A 19726-nucleotide genomic window follows, 5' to 3' on the forward strand; every position below is an offset into this window, starting at 1 on the left:
AAGTAAAATCCAAAGTCTTTTGATGTGCAGTTCTGACATAGAACATAGTACTATAATACTATAGTACCAACCTAAATTAACCTGTATTGTTCCAATATATACTGTATAAACCAATAAATAGACAACCCAAAAAAGAACCTGATTAAAAATGATAAAAACTTACATTTAGAGGTAATATTACAAAGACAACTTTGGTAGCTGTCTTAGATTTAGCAGAACTGTTGGAAGCAGAACAAACTGAATGATCAATAATGTTTAAACAGCTGCCATTAAAAAATCCATTTTCATGTCAAATCAATTTATCGTCAGAGAAACAAAGGATAACATTATAAAAATTCTTGTATTTTGTTTAATAAAATTAAAGGTCTCAAAGACACTCTAAAACTGAAATTTAGCAAATAGACCATAAAAAACATTAACTAAATTCATTTATCTGAACATGTGGTATGAGAATGTACAGCTCTATGGAAAATAACCACTTCAAAAACTACTGTTTATCCTCTGCTGACTGGCATTTTTAAGAAATTCAGTTCACCATAGCAACCTGTCTTAACACCAGCAGATAAGTACAGGCTATATTTAGATATGATTGCTTTCCAGACGGCAATCCTGCTTTTCCTTCACATTTAATGCCATGATCCAAAGGACCAAAATATCACTCAGTCAGATTGTAGTGTGAAGTCAAACATACTCAGGGGGATAAAGTTATGTTTCAGAACCATGAAAAGAAGTTTTCACCTGGTGGTAAGATTTGTAAAGAAGTACATTAAAATAAATAAAATTTTCATGTCTAAAGAATTTATAATCAGATACAACTATTTTATTCAATTTTATCTATGAAATGCCATCATTAAGCACTAATAATCTATAATATCAAAATACATTTTTACTAGCACATTGTTACTATTTTTTAATTAGTATACTGCATTTCCAATCTGGTATCATTTAACTAAAAACTAAATTTTTTTTTTTTTACATAAAAGTAATCCTTACAGATGAGGTGTAACAGGAATTGCAGTAATACAAGGCAAGTGATACAATACAAAATAAGGGAAATAAATTCATTGAAATGCTATTGTTATGAAATTACATATTTACACTTTATAATCTTCATTATGATAATGAAAGGAAGTAAAATAGTTTTGTACAGTTTACTGCACAATATACCAGAGTATCACAACAACCATTTTTCTTTAATGTCTAGATGAGTTACACTGAAATCATTAAAAAGACAAAATGTAAAGGAATGAAGTTCAATTAAAAATACCAAGAACAGGGGCGCCTGGGTGGCTCAGTCGGTTGAGCATCCGACTTCAGCTCAGGTCATGATCTCAGTTTGTGGGTTCGAGCCTCGCATCAGGCTCTGTGCTGACAGCTTGCTCAGAGCCTGCAGCCTGCTTCAGATTCTGTGTCTCCCTCTCTCTCTGCCCCTCCCCCACTCATGCTCTCTCTCTGTCTCTCAAAAATAAATAAATGTTAAAAAAAAATTAAAAAAATACCAAGAACATATCACCTCACGCCCATTAGGATGGTACTATCAACAACAACAACAAAACAGAACAGAAAATAATGGGTGTTGGTGAGGAAGTAGAAATCGGAACCCTTGTACACTGTTGGTGAGAATATAAAATGGTGCAGTCGCTATGGAAAAAAACAGTATGGCAGTTCTTCAAAAATTAAACAGAGAGGGGCACCTGGGTGGCTTGGTTGGTTAAGCGTACGACTTCGGCTCAGGTCATGATCTCACAGTCCGTGAGTTCGAGCCCCACGTCGGGCTCTGTGCTGACAGTTCAGAGCCTGGAGCCTGTTTCAGATTCTGTGTCTCCCTCTCTCTGCCCCTCCCCTGTTCATGCTCTGTCTCTCTCTGTCTCAAAAACAAATAAATGTTAAAAAAATATATATATTTTTTAAATTAAACACAGAATTACCATATGATACAGCAACTCTGCTCCTGGGTATACAACCAAAGAACTGAAAGCAGAATCTTAAAGAGATAATTTGCACATCTATGTTCATAGCAGTATTATTCACAATAAACAAAAAATAGAAGCAACCCTGTGTTCACTGATGGATGAACATGAACAAAATGTGGTGTACATATATCCAATGGAATATTATTCTTCCTTAAAAAGGAAGGAAACTCTGACACATGCTACAACATGGAAGAATTCCCTTGGGATTATTATGTCAAGTGAAATAAGCCAGTCACAAAAAGACAAATATTGCATGATCCCACTTATATGAGATTTCTACAATAGTCAAAATCATAGGAACAGAAAGTACAACATGAGTTGCCAGAGGCTGGGGGTTGGGGGGATGGGGAGTTATTGTTTAATGGTAGTATCGAGTTGCAGTTCTGAAGGATGAAAAACTTCTAGGATTGGTTGTATAACAGTGTGTATATATTTAACATTACTGAACTTTACATTTAAAATTGGTTGGGATGGTAAATATTATGTTATGTTTATTTCATGACAATTAAAAGAAATAACCTAGAACATTGACAAGAAAAAGTATTTATTCATTCATAATATAATTTACCCAGAATTCAGAATTAAGGTCTATTCTATTGAATCATCCTTTTTTATTAATCATAAGAGGTTATAAATTGGTAATATCTTTTTTTCAAAATCTTGGTATTACTGAAACAATTGAAAATATACTCTGAGTACCATAAAGAAAAAAAAAAACCCAAGACTGACATATTTGTCATGTTGTGCAAAATTCTCAAAGAATATAAACTTTCCCTATTTGTAAGTAAAATTATTACTATCCTACATTATGAATCATATTTCTAGTGTCACAAGATGGCCAATTCTGCTATGAATTAAACAACTGTTCCTATAATTACCTTACATAACACACATAGGATGGTCCTAGATTTTTAAAAGCTTCTTCAAATTAAATAAAACAACACATACCCACCATACCCACAAACATAATCACCATCAACACAATGAATTATACAAACAGATGTCCAATTCTGTTAGCCCTTTTCATTCTTAAGTTATTTTTCCTCTTTTGATTCTTAAACAGCTTTAATAATTTCTATAAATGAATTTGAGTTCAAATAATTATTTGTGTTAAATAGATTATAATTAAGTAATAGGAAATCTAAGGTATAAATATGGTAATATGTTTTATCTTTCATCTTCAGCACATAGTCAATAGAGATTTAAAAGTATTTTTGAGTTACCTCTATAAAGAATACAACTAAACATAACTTAAAGAACATTATATAGTGTTTCATTTGCATGTAATGTCATATCTCTAGCATAGATTACAAGTAGCATAAATGATTTTTCATAATGTAAATAGCATGCGTCCTTCCACTTAAAGAAACAAAAATTAATTATATCATGCTAAGAATAACTTCTTATATATATTAAAAGTATATCACATTGGGTATGTTTCTAATATGTTGAAACGTCAACTTAAATTTGACAATGCTTTTCAATGTGCCATTGAGAGACCCCAACTAAAACAAGAGGTCTTATAACACAACTCAATACATTATACACACAGAGTTAAGAAATCCATCTTAAAACACTTATAATCCTAAATATAAGATGAGCTATTAAAACAGTTAAATTGTTTATTTCAAAATTCGACATGCAGAAAGTTACTACTTCAAACAAATCCTTAAACACATTCATTAGAAAAGAATGTCAAGTTCTTCTACTTGGTCTTACATTTAACCCCTGCAAGACTGTGATAGAAACAAGTATTCTCAGAATAACTATCAAAAAGAGAATTTCTCAAGTATCCATCCCCTTTACTTCAATTTTCCCAAAAGTTACATTCTGTTCTCACTATTAAAGCAGATCAGAAGTTGGTAATAAGTCCAGAAAGTTTTTCTTAGGTATTCACAACCTTCTCAACTTTTTCTCCCAGAGCATCCCACCATCATGTTCTTGTATCATAGCTCACTCAGTTCATTCAAGTCCAATAATTAGTTTTACTATACAATGGAAGCAAAATCTTGGGGAGTGTATTATACACAACCTAGATAAATTACGGAGGACCTATCACATTATTCCACTGCCCTGACACAGATTTGAAAGTATGATTTAGTCACTTCCTTTTCTGCCTTTCATTCTCCTCTGAAGCAGTAAACCCTTAAAACTTCACTCATCCATTTATAGACACACACACACACACACACACACACACACACACACACTTGATTTGATTTGATATTTGTACTTTGTCCACAGAAATTCCATACTTGCTCATTTATCCAATTACGACAAACTACATACTGCTCCAAGTGTCAATATTGGCCAGATACCATGGGTTCTCTTCAGCTTAATTTTTCCTTCTTTCTTCTGTTTTCCTTATAACAGCCTTAGTGATTGGAAGACTTAATTATTCTTTACACATCACCTACTTTCAACATCAGCAGCTCAAGTAGGTAAGTCATAAGTCTACCAAATAGGTAAATACATAAAGCACTCATTAAATACACATATCATACCGTAATATTTTTTATTTGGAGCATTTATTAAAATCACATATGTATGCAATTTTAACAAACCTTATACTAGTGTGGAGGTCTCATCAAACTACTTTTATAAGGAGGAGGTTTTGTAAAAACATTTCCGACATATTTTCAACTCAATGATGCAACATAAACAATTCAACTTCTATAGAACTATGTAGTGTACACGAATCAATGAACAAATAGTAAAGACTTCTGTCAGGAGTTTAGGACAGAAGAGAAGTAAATGGCTTTAACAAAAAGAAAAATCCTTACCCATGAGGTATCTATTAAGTGAATACTGCTATAGAATGATAACTCAGAATAAAATATTTCCCATAGTAACAACTGAAAAAAATACATCATTTTTCTACACAGGACACTTCCTTCCTTAAAGAGCTTTGCTAAGGAACAAATACGTCTCTAAAATATGAATTGAGTCATTAATAGTACATTTTGACAATTCTTCATAAAAAAGTTCTTTCCAAATCCAAGTGGCAAAGGCAAGAACAAATTATCACTAAATTCTTACATTCAAGACTAATGCCAAGTTAAAAGAATGATGCTAAATTAAGATATATGCTATTTAAAACCAGAGACTTAGAATAATTTTGTTCAGCCCATACAGTAGTAATCTGAGATAAATTCTTCTAAGAATACTAAGATTGAACGTAAAATTTAGTGCATGATGAATATCATTCTGTACTCTGGGAAGAAGTATCAAATTCTCTCAGAACGCTATAACTCATTGTTATAATCAATTATTCAAGTATAATTCTCCATGGCTTTTATATTATTAAAGTCTACAGGAACACATCTTTTCCACAAAGACTACATTACACAGATAAATACTACTACTGTGACCAAAAATATGCTTTACAAATAGTACAATAATGGAACAATTTACGTTATTCATTCAAATGGATGAAATCTTTCAGAAAAATTATAAAGTTTCCTCCCATATCCATATGGAAAACAGAACTCTTCATGCAAATAAATGTTATCAACATTAATTTACTCAGAATATTTACAGCCACATAAAATAGTTATATTCTTGATTAAATATTTATAGACTGAAAGGACAAATGTCAGTCTTCACTGGAATAAAAATCATGAAGAAAGAATACGGATTCCTTTTGAGTAAGGAAAAGAGAAACAGAACTGAGAGACTTGAGTCTGGAAACTCATTTGTAAATTCATTACATTATAAACTTCAAGATTCAGTCATTTTCAAGATTCTGTGTCTTATGACTGTATTTTTTTAAATAACTGGAAAATCATTAAAGAATCAATATCCTTCAGATTCAATACATGCTTGTGTTTCATTCATCACAAAATACTCAATGAATTACTAGTAAAACTTGTGGGAATATAGATTATATGTGATGTGAATGACTGATTTTCTGTTACAATATATTTTACTGAATGCATTACACATATCATTAAAAAAAGCACCTGCCAGCATTCCATTTTCTTTTCTCTATTCCCAAAGGCTTAACTAGTCTTTATTTTTTTTTTAAATAAAAGGTGATCTTACCCAGAGGTAAGATCATCTAGGTATGTTCATACAGAAGATAATATGCATATTTTATAGTAAATATAAAATTATAAAAACTCATAAAAAATAGAGACACTAGTAAGAACATTAAAAATTGAAACCTATAAAGCTCTTCAAAAATTATTTCCTTATAAAGCTTTCTAATATGAAATATTATAAATATATTCTAAATATTCAAATATATTATTTATAACTATTTTATATTTTTAATTGTTCTTACAAGTATTATAAATGATTACGAACTTAAAATTAATGTGAGCAAATTCAATTGCACCTTCTCCAGCAAATAAATTACGCATCATTTCCCTGCTCAGTAGCTACTGCCACACTGGCAAGATATGATCAACCGTTAGTAAGACTCCTTGAAAGTCCATTGTTAATCATAATGCTATGTCTTCTTCTACTACCTATTTCTAAAAAGAAACTATTCTATATCTTCACTTCTACTGAAACTATTGGATGTACTCCACTATATGTAACTCAAATTGTTAGAAAAGAAAAAGTTGGTGTGCCTGGGTAGCTCAGTTGGTTAAGCATCTGACTCTTCATTTCAGCTCAGGTCATAATCTCACAACTTGTGAGACTGAGCCCTGCAATGATCTGTTAGTGCAAAGACTGCTTGGGATTCTCTCTCTCCCTCTCTCTGCCCCTCTCTTACTCTCAAAATAAATAAATAAACTTTAAAAAAAAAAGAAAAACTACTCAACCTCAAATCAGTTCTTAGTTACAATCTTTTGAAAAAAGTCACACCAACCATGAAGTTTTGAATTATGCTTAGTAATGAAAACCAAATACTCACAAAGAAGGATCTTGTACGAGATCTTTGAGATTTATCCCACTGCGATCTTCTGCAAGATTCCTGAAGCAACTATCACTCACTAAACAAGAGAGGGAGAGAGAAAAAGAAAATTAATTTTTGTTTACATTTTATTTCAATTACTACTGACAAAATGGAATTTTAAATTAAAACTGGCTCTCTGGATGGCATTTTTCCAAACAGTAATGTTGATCAATTTCTGGACCTAGCAGATTTTGCAACAAATATTAATATTCAATAACAAACCAATAATCTAAGCATACAAACTTTATATAAATACAACACATACAGCCAGGGCCACTCTGGAAAACAGTATGGAGATTCCTCAAAAAATTAAACATAGAATTACCTTACGACCCAGCAATTACACTACTAGGTATTTATCTAAAGAATACAAAAGTGCTGATTCAAGGGGCACATGCACCTCAACGTTTATAGAAGCACTATCAACAATAGCCAAATTATGGAAAGAACCCAAATGTCCATCAACTAACAAATGGATAAAGATGTTTTATATATATGTGGGTGTATACACACACACACACACACACACACACACACACACACACACAAATGAAATATGACTCAGCAATCAAATAAAATGAAATCTTACCATTTGCAATAACATGGATTGGAACTAGAGTATATATTGAGTGGAATAAGTCAGAGAAAGATAAATATCATATGACTTCACTCATATGTGGAATATAAGAAACAAAACAGATGAACACAGAAGGGAAGGAAAAATAAGATAAAAACAGAGAGGTAGGCAAATCATAAGAAACTCTTAAATACAGAGAACAAACTGAGGGTTGCTGGTGGGGTGTTAGGTAGGGGGATGGGCTAAATGGATGATGGGCAATAAAGAGGGCACTTGTTGAGATGAGCACTGGGTGTTCTATGTAAGTGATGAATCACTAAATTCTACTCCAGAAATCATTATTACACTGTATTTTAACTAACTGGGGTTTAAATAAAATTTAAAAATTAAAATAATAAAAAAAAATACAACACAGAAAAGACTAAACACATACGTCTAAATTTTGTTCTTACTTTTATAAAACTAAATTACCAACATATAGTGGCAAATCACTGATTCCACAACAACTAGGGGAAAAAAAGGTAAGTTGTCCCTCCAAGTTATATTTTTAAAGATATTAGACAACAACGTGAGCTAATAAGGATAAATGAGGAGAAAAGTGGTATCACTTCTTAGGTGAGTCAAGCTTCTTATTATTTTCATTTCTAGGAGGATTTGCCACTTATAACCTAAGAGTCAGAAAGAGGAACACTACTAGGGAAAAGAGAAACCAGCATAGTTCTTGATGGTTCACAGGCTGGCACGACAGACTGAAATCCATTGGAACTCTAAAACATAGACAGTTTTCTGCTGGAGATTTGCTGAGGACCAGGACTGCACAAGATGACTTGGAATGAGGAGGAAAAAAATGGGTCAGAGGGCAAATAATGTTTTCTATAGTACTGTGGTGATTAGGAGTCAAAGTCATATTACAGTAGGTGGAGCCTACCACTTTCAGTGTAGAACTTCAGATCTCCCCCAAGAATAATTTACTCTCAACCACAAGCAAGGTGGGAGGTGGGATGTGGGGAGGGGGTGCAAAGGGGACAGAACTCAAAAGATAAAGTAAAATTTCTCATAATTTCACAGTACTTAAGTACAAAGTCACATCAGAAATATGGCACACAACAGGTTTTGCCCTTAAAGACATTTAAAACCCGAGGTAGACTAAGTATATACCTAAAGTTTTCACTCTATCCATCTCAATTTGAAGTTGAGTTAAAGTGACTGGCACTTAACACTAAATAACATTTACATTAATTTCTATGATCTTATAATAAATAGTATTTGGTATATTACAGAAATTACAAAATGTGACCAATAACAAAAAGAAAAAATTATATGTGTGTGTGTGTGTGTGTCTGTGTGTGTGTATGTCTATAGTGACACACAGATGATACAGAATCAGAAGATAAGGACTTTACAAAAACTTAAACTTTAAAAAAACCTATTTAACAGAAGTTGAAGATACGGAAAAATATTCACACTTGATGAAAGAAGTAAAATTTCAGCAAAGAATTAAAATCTATGAAAAAGAATCAAATAGTAATTTTAGAATTGAAAACACAATATCTGAAATTAAGAAATCAGTGGTTGAGCTGACTCAACACAGAAAACACGGGATTTGTGAACATGAAGAGATCAGTAGAAAATATCCAAACAGAAGCAATGGGGGGAGGGGGAAGGTGAAAAGATCAGAGGAAAAGAAACATGTGGAAATCAAACAGCCCAATGTAATTGTAGTTGAGTATATGACTCCAGCTTTGGTTGAGAGAATGGGGCAAAGCAATATTTTTAGAAAACAGCTGAGAATATTCCAAAACTGATACAACACACTAATTCACTGACTCAGGAGGAACATCAAACCCCACATTGGAAAAAGTAAAATAACACAACACCCAGCAGTCAAACCACTGAAAATAAAAGATGGTAAGAAATCTTAAAAAAAGCCAGGAGGAGACAAAGGACACATCACTTTCAAAGGAAAAAAACAATAAACCGTACAGCTGATTATTCAACATAAACTATGGAATCCAGAAGACAATGGAAAGATATTAATATCCTGATGGAAAACTGGAAATCTAAAAGTATATACCTTGATAAAATATCCATCCCCAAATTAAAGGCAAAATAAAACTTTACTTATATTTTTTATTTGTAGCATAAATATTAAGTATTGATTATTTTCTATTTCAATTTAACAATTTTATTATATATAACTTAGTCATTTCTAACCTACAGAAGGATCAAAGATAATATGACATTTGCCTGATTCCTTTCAAAGATTCAGTACCTAATATTTTATTTGGATTTTATATTCCCTTTTTTAGAAGTCCCTGAAAATTATACATCTGTATCTCTCTCTGAATTTAATGATAATACCTATAAACAATGATGCTTTAAAAATATTTGAAGTTGAATAAAGTTTGGATTTTTTTATTAAATCCAAAAAGATATTCCCCACTTTTTTTTCTGCCACGAGTGAAATGATTTTCATTAATATATAATTTTCATTCCATATTTAACAGACACTGATCTCAACCTGTTGATTTACAAATTTCCTTTTTGTAATTTTAATACAAATGCTCTTTATTACACCATTGCCTGAATAGGGCCAAAGGAAAAAAATAAAATGTTGACACAGTGTAAATAAAGTGGTTTCCTGCTGAGCTGAACTAAAATTGAAGCCATAATATATCATAAAATTTGTTCTCATAAAGTTTCTTGCCTAATTTGGCAAATATAAGAGCTTATTTATAAACTTCAAGAGCCTGAAAATTTTGGAGGCTTAATTAAAATGGAATAAACCTTTGCTCCTTTAAAGGCTTGCTAGTCAGCTACCTGTGAAATGAGTTTTGCTAAAGAAGGGACTTTTCTAAAATTCATGTCCCATCCAAATTTTAAGTTAAAAACAGAGGAAGAGGGGCGCCTGGGTGGCGCAGTCGGTTAAGCGTCCGACTTCAGCCAGGTCACGATCTCACGGTCCGGGAGTTCGAGCCCCGCGTCAGGCTCTGGGCTGATGGCTCAGAGCCTGGAGCCTGTTTCCGATTCTGTGTCTCCCTCTCTCTGTGACCCTCCCCCGTTCATGCTCTGTCTCTCTCTGTCCCAAAAATAAATAAACGTTGAAAAAAAAAATTTAAAAAAAAAACAGAGGAAGAAACCTAAAATAGTCTGTTAACAAAAATTCTAAAACTTTAGGTGCCTAACAACGTATATCATATTTAAAGTTTTATTTTTTACCAACACAACAAATTTTGTTTTTTTCATTGTAAATAAGAATATAGTACTTTTTAAGAAGAAAATGAACATGATTTTTTGTATGTAAACACATTAAAATCAATCATTTTGGATCACCATAATTTACTCTTTCTTTTCCCACAGTATATGATTACAGGAACTACTACACTCTTCATTCCACAGACTAATAAAATGTTTTCAACATGTCACCACAAATATCAGATAAAATGGAAGAAATTATAACAGTAACGTGGTCAAACTATGGTACTAACATGAAAATTATAAACTTGAACTTCAATCTGTTTTAAATTGATACAATAATTAACTTGGAAGGACACAAAGAAAAATTAGAAATACTTGTAAAATTGGAGTGCCTGGGAAATCAACTCTTGATTTTGGCTCAGGTCATGATCTTGCAGTTCTAGCTCCGCATTGGGCTCTGTGCTGTCAGTGCAGATTCTGCTTGGGATTCTCTGTCTTCCTCTCTCTCTCTGCCCCTCCTCTGCACGCTTGCGCTCTCTCTCTCTCTCTCAAAATAAACATTTTTTTTTTAAAGAAAGAAATATTTGTAAAATGGACTCTAGCAGAGTTCTTGTCCAATCATATGCACTTTTCCCTGAAAATGTTAAACTTTTGGATCTATAATCAAGAAAATAATTGGTACTTGTTATATGTTAAGAATTTCATATTTATTATTTCACTTAATCTTCTTTATCATCCAGTGATAAGCCTATCTGTGTTACTATTTTACAGATGAAGATAGTGAAGCATGGGGAGATTAAACATCCTATCAATCATATAGCTAATAAATAGAAGTACTGGGAAAATCTAGATGCTGTAACTCTAGACCTTCGACTCTTAACCACTATACCATATACAGACCATAGTTCTTGTCAATCATTCACATATTCTGGATTCTCCTACATTTCCATAACTTCAAAACACATAAAAGTTATACAACTAAAATTCATTATAAGACACTAAATTTCAACTCAAAGCATTATTAAAGAATTACGGCTTTTAAAGTAGAATAAAACATTACGGATCATCTAGTTAAGTGGTTAGCTAACCATGCGTCATATCTCATGGGTTTTATGGAGGTATCTCAGATCAATGACATCCATTTCCACTTTAAGCTAAAGAGCTGTATTTATATTTGAAAAAAACACTGAAGAAATTTTTATAGAGGCTGAAACACATATACATACACACACCTCAGAAGAGTATTAGTTCTACTCATCAGTATTTTATAGGTGAGAATCACAGTTTGCCTACAGTCAGCAAGAGTCAGCATTCAAACTCAGTATATACTTAGAAATATTTATGAAATGGATCCTAACGAGGTTCTCGGCTAATTATAAATGTTATTTTTGTATATAGTCATTTTTTTATGATTTACAATCAAAGTAATAGTTGACATTATGTGCTGAACACTTCATGTTCATTTTCCTACTTACAACAAGTATTATGTATAATCAATATGATCTTTGATAAAATCTTTATAATGTATTTTCTCAGTCCTACTATTATGGATTATTCCGTCTGATTACTAGAAGCTATAGTGTGAAAGATCTAGTCATTTCTTTCTTTCAGGATGACATTTATATTCTATCTTGTTCTGGTCAGGAAGAACTTTCCTATAACAAAAGTATTTCTATCACCAAAAATTCTTGTTTAAAATACAGCTTGGTAAGAATTCAGTATTTATTTAACCTATTGTATTGTCCATATTTAAGAACGTGAAAATAAGGTACAACTTGAATATTGCTAAGTTGACAGTAAAAACAGATCCAATTTAAAACTCATTCATTCCATAGTTTCAAAATACCCAAGTGAAATAAAATCCCAAAGAAATGGCTCTGTGAAAACAACTGAAAATTAAAATAAAATGTGAGTTTATACTATCTAGAGATTCTAATTAATTTATTCAAAGTTAGACTGAACAAATTCAACAATAGTTCACAATCACAGAATAAGATAAAGATATTGATATAAGTGCTTCAAAAAATAAATACTTGAGTATCAAAAACTTAAGATCTGGTTCTTGGAAACACCACATACCTTTCTAAAAATTGTCCCCTTCTATGATCATAGTGTGAAAGTTAAATGTTTAGTGGAAAATGTCAATATGTTATGATTTTAAAATACCACCAAAAATTCAGCATGTTACTTGTTTATTCTAAACATATGTAATTAACAACTGACATAAGAAAAATGAGACTGATTGCATAAATCTTAGTCACATTTTTCTTTTTTTTTAATTTTTTTAACGTTTATTTATTTTTGAGAGAGAGAGACAGACAGAGCGTGAGTGGGAGAGGGGCAGAGCGAGAGGGAGATACAGAATTTGAAGCAGGCTCCAGGCTCCGAGCTGTCAGCACAGAGCTTGACATGGGTCTCAAACCCACGAACCGTGAGATCATGACCTGACCTGAAGCTGAACTCCAGCACTTAACCAACTGAGCCACCCAGATGCCCCGTATTTTTCAAGATAAATCTATTTTGTTTTAGTTATTAAGGTGAAATTCGTATAATACAAAATTATTTATTTTTCAAAATTATCCATTTTAAAGTGTAACGTTCAGTGACATTTAGTACATTCACAATGTTTTGCAACCACTACCTCTATTTCCAAAATCATTTTCATCATTCTAAGAGAAAACCTGCTACCCATTAAGCAGCAAGTCCCTATTCCTCCCTTCCCCTAATCCCTGGCAACCACCAATCTACTTTCTATCCCTGTGGATTTAATTATTCTGGATATTTCATACAAATGGAAGCATATGTGATTTTTTTTTTGTCTAGATTATTTCACGTAGCATAATATTTTCAAGCTTCATCTATGCTGTACCATGTTGCATTACTTCGTTCCTCTGAATGGTTAGATAATATTCCATTGGCTAGATAATATTCCACCTACTTCCATGGTATGTAAGTACCACTTTTGTCTATCCAATCACCCTTTTGGCCATTTGGGCTGATTCCATTTTTTGGCTATTGTGAATAGTGCTGAATGAGCATGTATGTACAAGTACTTATATTGCACTTGTTTTCAATTTTGGGGGGTATATACCAAGAAACTGAATTGCTGATCATATGATAATTTCATGTTTAATTTGTTTGAGGAACTATAAAATTGTTTTCCAAAGCATTTGCACTATTTTACATTCCACCAGCAATGTAAGAGGGTCCCATTTCACCACCAGCCATTACGGTCATTTTAACTCAGTCATAATAGTGGGGTGTAAAGTATCATTTCATTGTGGTTGTGATTACATTTTCCTAATGATAAATGGTGTTGAGCATCTTTCCATGTGCTAATGGCTATTTGTATATCTTCTTGGGAAAAATGTCTATTCAAGCCCTTTGTATACTTTTTAATTCAGTGGTTGATCTTTCTGTTGTTGACTTGTAAGATGTATTTATATACTCCGGATACTAGACCCTTATCACACGTATGATTTGCAAGTTTTTAATCCCATTCTGTGGGTTGTCATTATGTCCTCTTGATAGTGTCCTTGAATGTACAAAAGTTTTTAATTTTGATGAATTTCAATTTGTCTATTTTTTATTTGGTGTCATATTTAAGAAACCATTACCAAATCCACGATCATGAGGAATTTCCCATATGCTTTCTTGTTAGGTATTTTATAGTTTCAACTCTTTAGGTCTTTTATCCATTTTGGGCTAATGTTTGTACATTGTGTGAGGGTAAGAGTCTGACTTCTTTCTTTGACAAACAAGTGTTTACCTAGTTGTTCAAGCAACATTTGTTCAAGAGGCAATTCTTTCCCTATTGAATGATATTGGCTCTCTTTGAAAAATCAATTACCTATACACATATGGGCTATTCTGGAGTACATTATATTTTCTTGATCTATTTGTCTACTCTTATGCCAATATCACATTGTTCTGATTACTATGGTTTGTTGTGAGTTATTAAATTGGGAGCTGTGAGTTCCCCAACTTTGTTTTTTCTTTTTCAAGATATTTTTGGTGACTCATAATTCCTTTCAATTCTATATGAATATTAGTATTCTGATCCATATTTTACACCAAATTCTGATCCTTATTTTAAGCAGACTCATTTCAAAACAGATTTTCCTATAACTAATTATCTATCCTCAGACACTACTTTAAATTTTCTTCCATGCCTAAGTCCTATGATTTCCTACCAACTAAAATTTCCCTGAACTCTTCTTAAAAAAAAAAAAAAAAAAGGTAAACTAAGCACAAAGTACTATTACCAAACAAACTGAATGGTGTAAATGAACAACAAACTACAATAAATAATAGTGATTAAATTTTGGTAATTTTCTTAATGTATTCAACCCAAAATTATAAGCCAAAACAATGCTTTTTTGCAAAAGATATTATACTATAATCATTTCACAACTATCATTTCTTTAATTTTAAATAATTTTGGGGCACCTGGGTGGCTCAGTCGGTTAAGCATCTGACTTGGGCTCAAGTCATGATTTCACGGTTGGTGGGTTCAAGCCCCAGGGTCAGGGTCTGTGCTGACAGCTCAAAGCCTGGAGCCTGTTTCGGATTCTGTGTTTTCCTCTCTCCCTGCCCTCCCCCACCCCCATGCTTGTGCTCTATCTCTCTCTCAAAAATAAATAAACACTGGGAGAGGGACCAACATGGTGGAGAAGTAGGGAGATCGGTACTTCCCACGTCTCTCAAACAAAGAAGGGCTGAAGCCAAAGGACTTTGAACCCAGAGCCTGAGAGGAAAAGACACTGAGTCTACCAGGGAGAAACTGGGACAACTTGATGGGCCATAGGTGGGTGGTTGCGAACTGGGGAAGATAAAATGGGCAGCATAGACATGGAGGGGAGGAATCCCCTTCTGCAGAGAAACAAAGGGAAGAGAAAGAGCAGCTGGGAAAGTGTAGGCCTATATCTGGACAACAGAAAAAAACCTCAGACCAGGACGGAGAGGGGTCCCATCTCTAACTACAGGTTAGAGGATTTCTAACTGCAGATCCCATTGTCGAACTGGGGCAAGCTCTCCTGTGCACACCTGGGGAGGAGGGGACCAACCTCTGGGTTTCGTGGTAGATCAGGGGCGCAGTCCACAGCAGGAACTGGTCCCCTCCCCTGAAGTACTGTGGCATAGGACAAAACCAGCAGGGACTACATATCAGGAGGTGCTTCCCAAGTACCCGGACTCATGGAGCAGGAGTTAAGGAGTCGGCGGAGTAAGACAGCTTCATCTGCGCCAGGACACAGTGAGGATGGCTCCAAAGGAGTGACGTGGCTCACCGGGTAATGGAGAAGTGACTGGGGGGTGGCCATTTTCCTCCTCACCACCACCAAGGTGGGGCCTCAGGGATTGGTCCATGGGAACCACAGTGGAGGCGAGACCAGCCTATACCAAACCACGCCCCTCAGTCCTGGGTAACTGCCTGTCTTCTGGAGCGGGATAGACGATGCCCAAAACAGACCCCTCCTCCAGACCAGCGCTGATGAATTGCCTGGAATAATTCTAGGACAATTCTTGTTATATAGATGTATTGTCCATTCCATTTTGCTTCTTAACTCTCCCTCCACTAGGCTGATTACTCTGGTTATTGGTTTGTTTGCACAGACACATTTAATCCATTCTCTTGATACATGCTCTACACCTCCTTCTTTATATTCCTTTCTCTCTCTCTTTGGAATAATCAAGCAGTATAGTTTCTCTAAGTAACTTTATCTAAATTTCTTTTTCCCTTCCTTATTTTCCTTTCTCTCTCTCTCTCTCTCTCTTAAGCCTTTTAGTCTCTCTGCCTGGTCAATGTTTATTTTTTCTTTTTCTCCACCCCTGTCATTTCTCTTTGTATGTGCTCTTCCATCAGTACCACATCCACCCTGTTCTTTGCTTCTAGCTGGTGTTTCTGATTTTTTTGCTTTTGGATTGTTTTTAGCTTTTAGTTTTTTTGTTTTTGTTTGTTTTGTTTGTGTGTTTGCATGTTTTTGTTTTCTGTTTGTCTGTTTTCCTTTCCAGAGCTACTTCAAGGAATAAATCAAAGCACACCCGGTGGAAGGTCCAAAACATAACTATGAGTAGGGAAATAAAATAACCAAAGTCACAATGACAGCAAATAACACTCTCCAAAAAACACCTCCTGAAGGGCCAGGCCATGGACAGTATATCAGCCCCCTTTATAAATATAGCAGTGCTCACAGGTGCACAGCACATAACAAGCTTTAAAAATTCAAAACGGACAGAAAACTAGCCAAAATGATGAAACAGAAGAATTCTCCTCAAAAGAAATATCAGGAAGAAGTAACAGCTAAAGAATTGATCGAAATAGATATAAGCAACATAACTGAACAAGAACTTAGAATAACAGTCACAAAATTAATCACTGGGCTTGAAAAATGCATAGAAGACAGCAGAGAATCTATTGCTACAGACATCAAGGGACTAAAACATAGTCGATGAATGTAAAAATGCTATAAATGAGGTGCAAATAAAATGGAGGCAGCCACAGTGTGGACTGAAGAGGCAGAGGAGAAAATAAGTGAATTGGAAGATGAAATTATGGAAAAAGGGGAAGCTGAGAAAGATTTAAAAAATCCAGGATCATGAGGGGAGAATTAGAGAACTAAGTGATTCAAGAAAACTGAACAATATCCATATTATAGGATTTCCAGAAGAAGAAGAGAGAGAGAGAAAGGGGCTGAAGGTATACTTGAACAAATCATAGCTGAGAACTTTCCCAATCTAGGGAAAGAAACAGTCACTGAAATCCAAGAGGCACAGAGAACTCCCTTCAAACATAACTAGAATCAATATTCTGCATGACATATAGTGAAAATGGCAAAATACAAGGATAAAGAGAGAATTCTGAAAGCAGCTAGGGAAAAACAGGCCTTAACAAACAAAGGTAGAAACAAAAGGGTAGCAGCAGACCTATCTACTGAAACTTGGCAGGCCAGAAAGGAAAGGCAGGAAATCTTCAATGCGATGAACAGGAAAAATATGCAGCCAAGAATCCTTTAACTGGCAAGCCTGTCATTCAGAATAGAAGGAGAAATGAAGGTTTTCCCAAACAAACAAAAACTGAAGAAATTCATTACCACTAAACCAGCACTACAAGAGATCCCAAAGGGGACTCTGTCAGTGAAATGTTCCAAGGACCACAAAGTACCAGAGACATCACTGCAAGCATGAAACCTACAGATAACACAATGACTCTAAACCCATCTTTCAATAATAACACTGAATATAAATGGACTAAATGTTCCAATCAAAAGACATAGGGTATCACAATGAATAAAAAACAAACAAACAAACAAAAAAACCAAGATCCATCTATTTACTGTCTACAGGAGACTCATTTTAGACCTGTGGACACCTTCAGATTGAAAGTGAGGGGATGGAGAACTGGCTATCATGCTACTGGAAGTCAAAAGAAAGCTGAAGTAGCCATACTTATACAAACTAGACTTTAAATTAAAGTCTGAATAAGAGATGAAGGAGGGCATTATATGATAACTACAGGGTCTATCCATCAGGAAGAGCTACACAATTATAAATTTCTATGCACTAAATTCGGTAGCACCCAAATATATAAAACAATCACAAACATAAGCAATCTTACTTATAAGAATGTGGTAAGAATGTGGACTTTAATACTCCAATTACAGCAATGGACAAATCATCTAGACAGACAATCAGTAAAGAAACAACGGCCCTGAACAATACATTGGACCAGATGGACTTGACAGATATATTTAGAGCTCTACATTCCAAAGCAGCAAAATATACTTTCTTCTTGAGTGCACATGGAACATTCTCCAAGATAGATCACATACTGGGCCACAAAACATCCCTCAATAAATATAACAGAATTGAGATCATACCATACACACTTTCAGATCACAATGCTATGAAACTTGAAATCAACCACAGGAAAAAGTCTGGAAAACCTCCAAAAGCATGGAGGTTAAAGAACACCCTACTAAAGAATGAATGAGTCAACCAGGCAATTAGAGAAAAATTTAAAAATATATGGAAACAAACGAAGATGAAAATACAACAATCCAAACCCGTTGGGATGCAGCAAAGGGAATCCTAAGAGGAAAATACATTACAATCCAGGCCTATCTCAAGAAACAAGAAAAATCCCAAATACAAAATCTAATAGCATACCTAAAAGAACTAGAAGTAGAACAGCAAAGACACCCCAAAGCCAGCAGAAGAAGAGAAATAATAAAGATCAGAGCAGAAATAAACAATATAGAATCCAAAAAAAAACAGATCAATGAAACCAAGAGTTGGTTTTTTGAAAAAATAAACAAAATTGATAAACCTCTAGCCAGGCTTCTCAAAAAAAAAAAAAATTAAAAAAAATTAAAAAAAAAAAGAAGAAGAGAGAGAGAGAGAGAGGACCCAAATACATGAAATCATGAGTGAAAATGGATTTATTACAACCAATCCCTCAGAAATGCAAGCAATTATCAGGGAATACTATAAAAAATTATATGCCAACAAAATGAACAACCTGGAAGAAATGGACAAATTCCTAAACATCCACACACTACCAAAACTCAAATGGGAAGAAACAGAAAATTTAAACAGACCCATAACTAGTGAAGAAATAGTATCAGTTATCAAAAATCTCCCAACAAATAAGAGTCCTGGACCAGGGGACTTCCCTGGAGAATTCTACTGGACGTTTAAAGCAAAGTGAATACTCTTTCTCAAGCTGTTCCAAAAAATAGAAATGAAAGGAAAACTTCCAGACTCATTCTATGAAGCTAGCATTACTTTGATTCCCAAACCAGATAGAGACCCAGCAAAAAAAGAGAACTACAGGCCAATAACCCTGATGAATATGGATGCAAAAATTCTCAACAAGATACTAGCAAATCAAAATCATCAGCATATAAAAAGAATTATTCACCATGATCAAGTAGGATTCATTCCTGGGCTGCAGGGCTGGTTCAATATCCGCAAATCAATCAATATGATTCATTATATTAATAAAAGAAAAGATAAGAACCATATGATCCTGTCAATAGCTGCAGAAAAAGCATTTGACAAAATTCAGCATCC

General features: G+C 33.9%; 1 protein-coding gene across 8 annotated transcripts in view; it reads right to left on the bottom strand.

The window, feature by feature from the left end:
* GPHN (gephyrin) overlaps window positions 1-19726 on the bottom strand; it is a 622612-nt gene that overhangs the window by 455280 nt on the left and 147606 nt on the right. For all 8 annotated transcript variants that reach the window (XM_047079492.1, XM_047079490.1, XM_047079491.1 and 5 more), the window contains exon 2: window positions 6838-6916. In XM_047079492.1, coding sequence (XP_046935448.1) covers window positions 6838-6916 — 79 coding nt within the window. The remainder of the gene's footprint in view (window positions 1-6837; window positions 6917-19726) is intronic.

The sequence above is a fragment of the Lynx rufus genome, unplaced genomic scaffold (genome assembly GCF_022079265.1).
Source record: "Lynx rufus isolate CCGP_SWC_20201006 ecotype Redwood Valley unplaced genomic scaffold, mLynRuf1.p SCAF_17, whole genome shotgun sequence".
Taxonomy (NCBI): domain Eukaryota; kingdom Metazoa; phylum Chordata; class Mammalia; order Carnivora; family Felidae; genus Lynx; species Lynx rufus.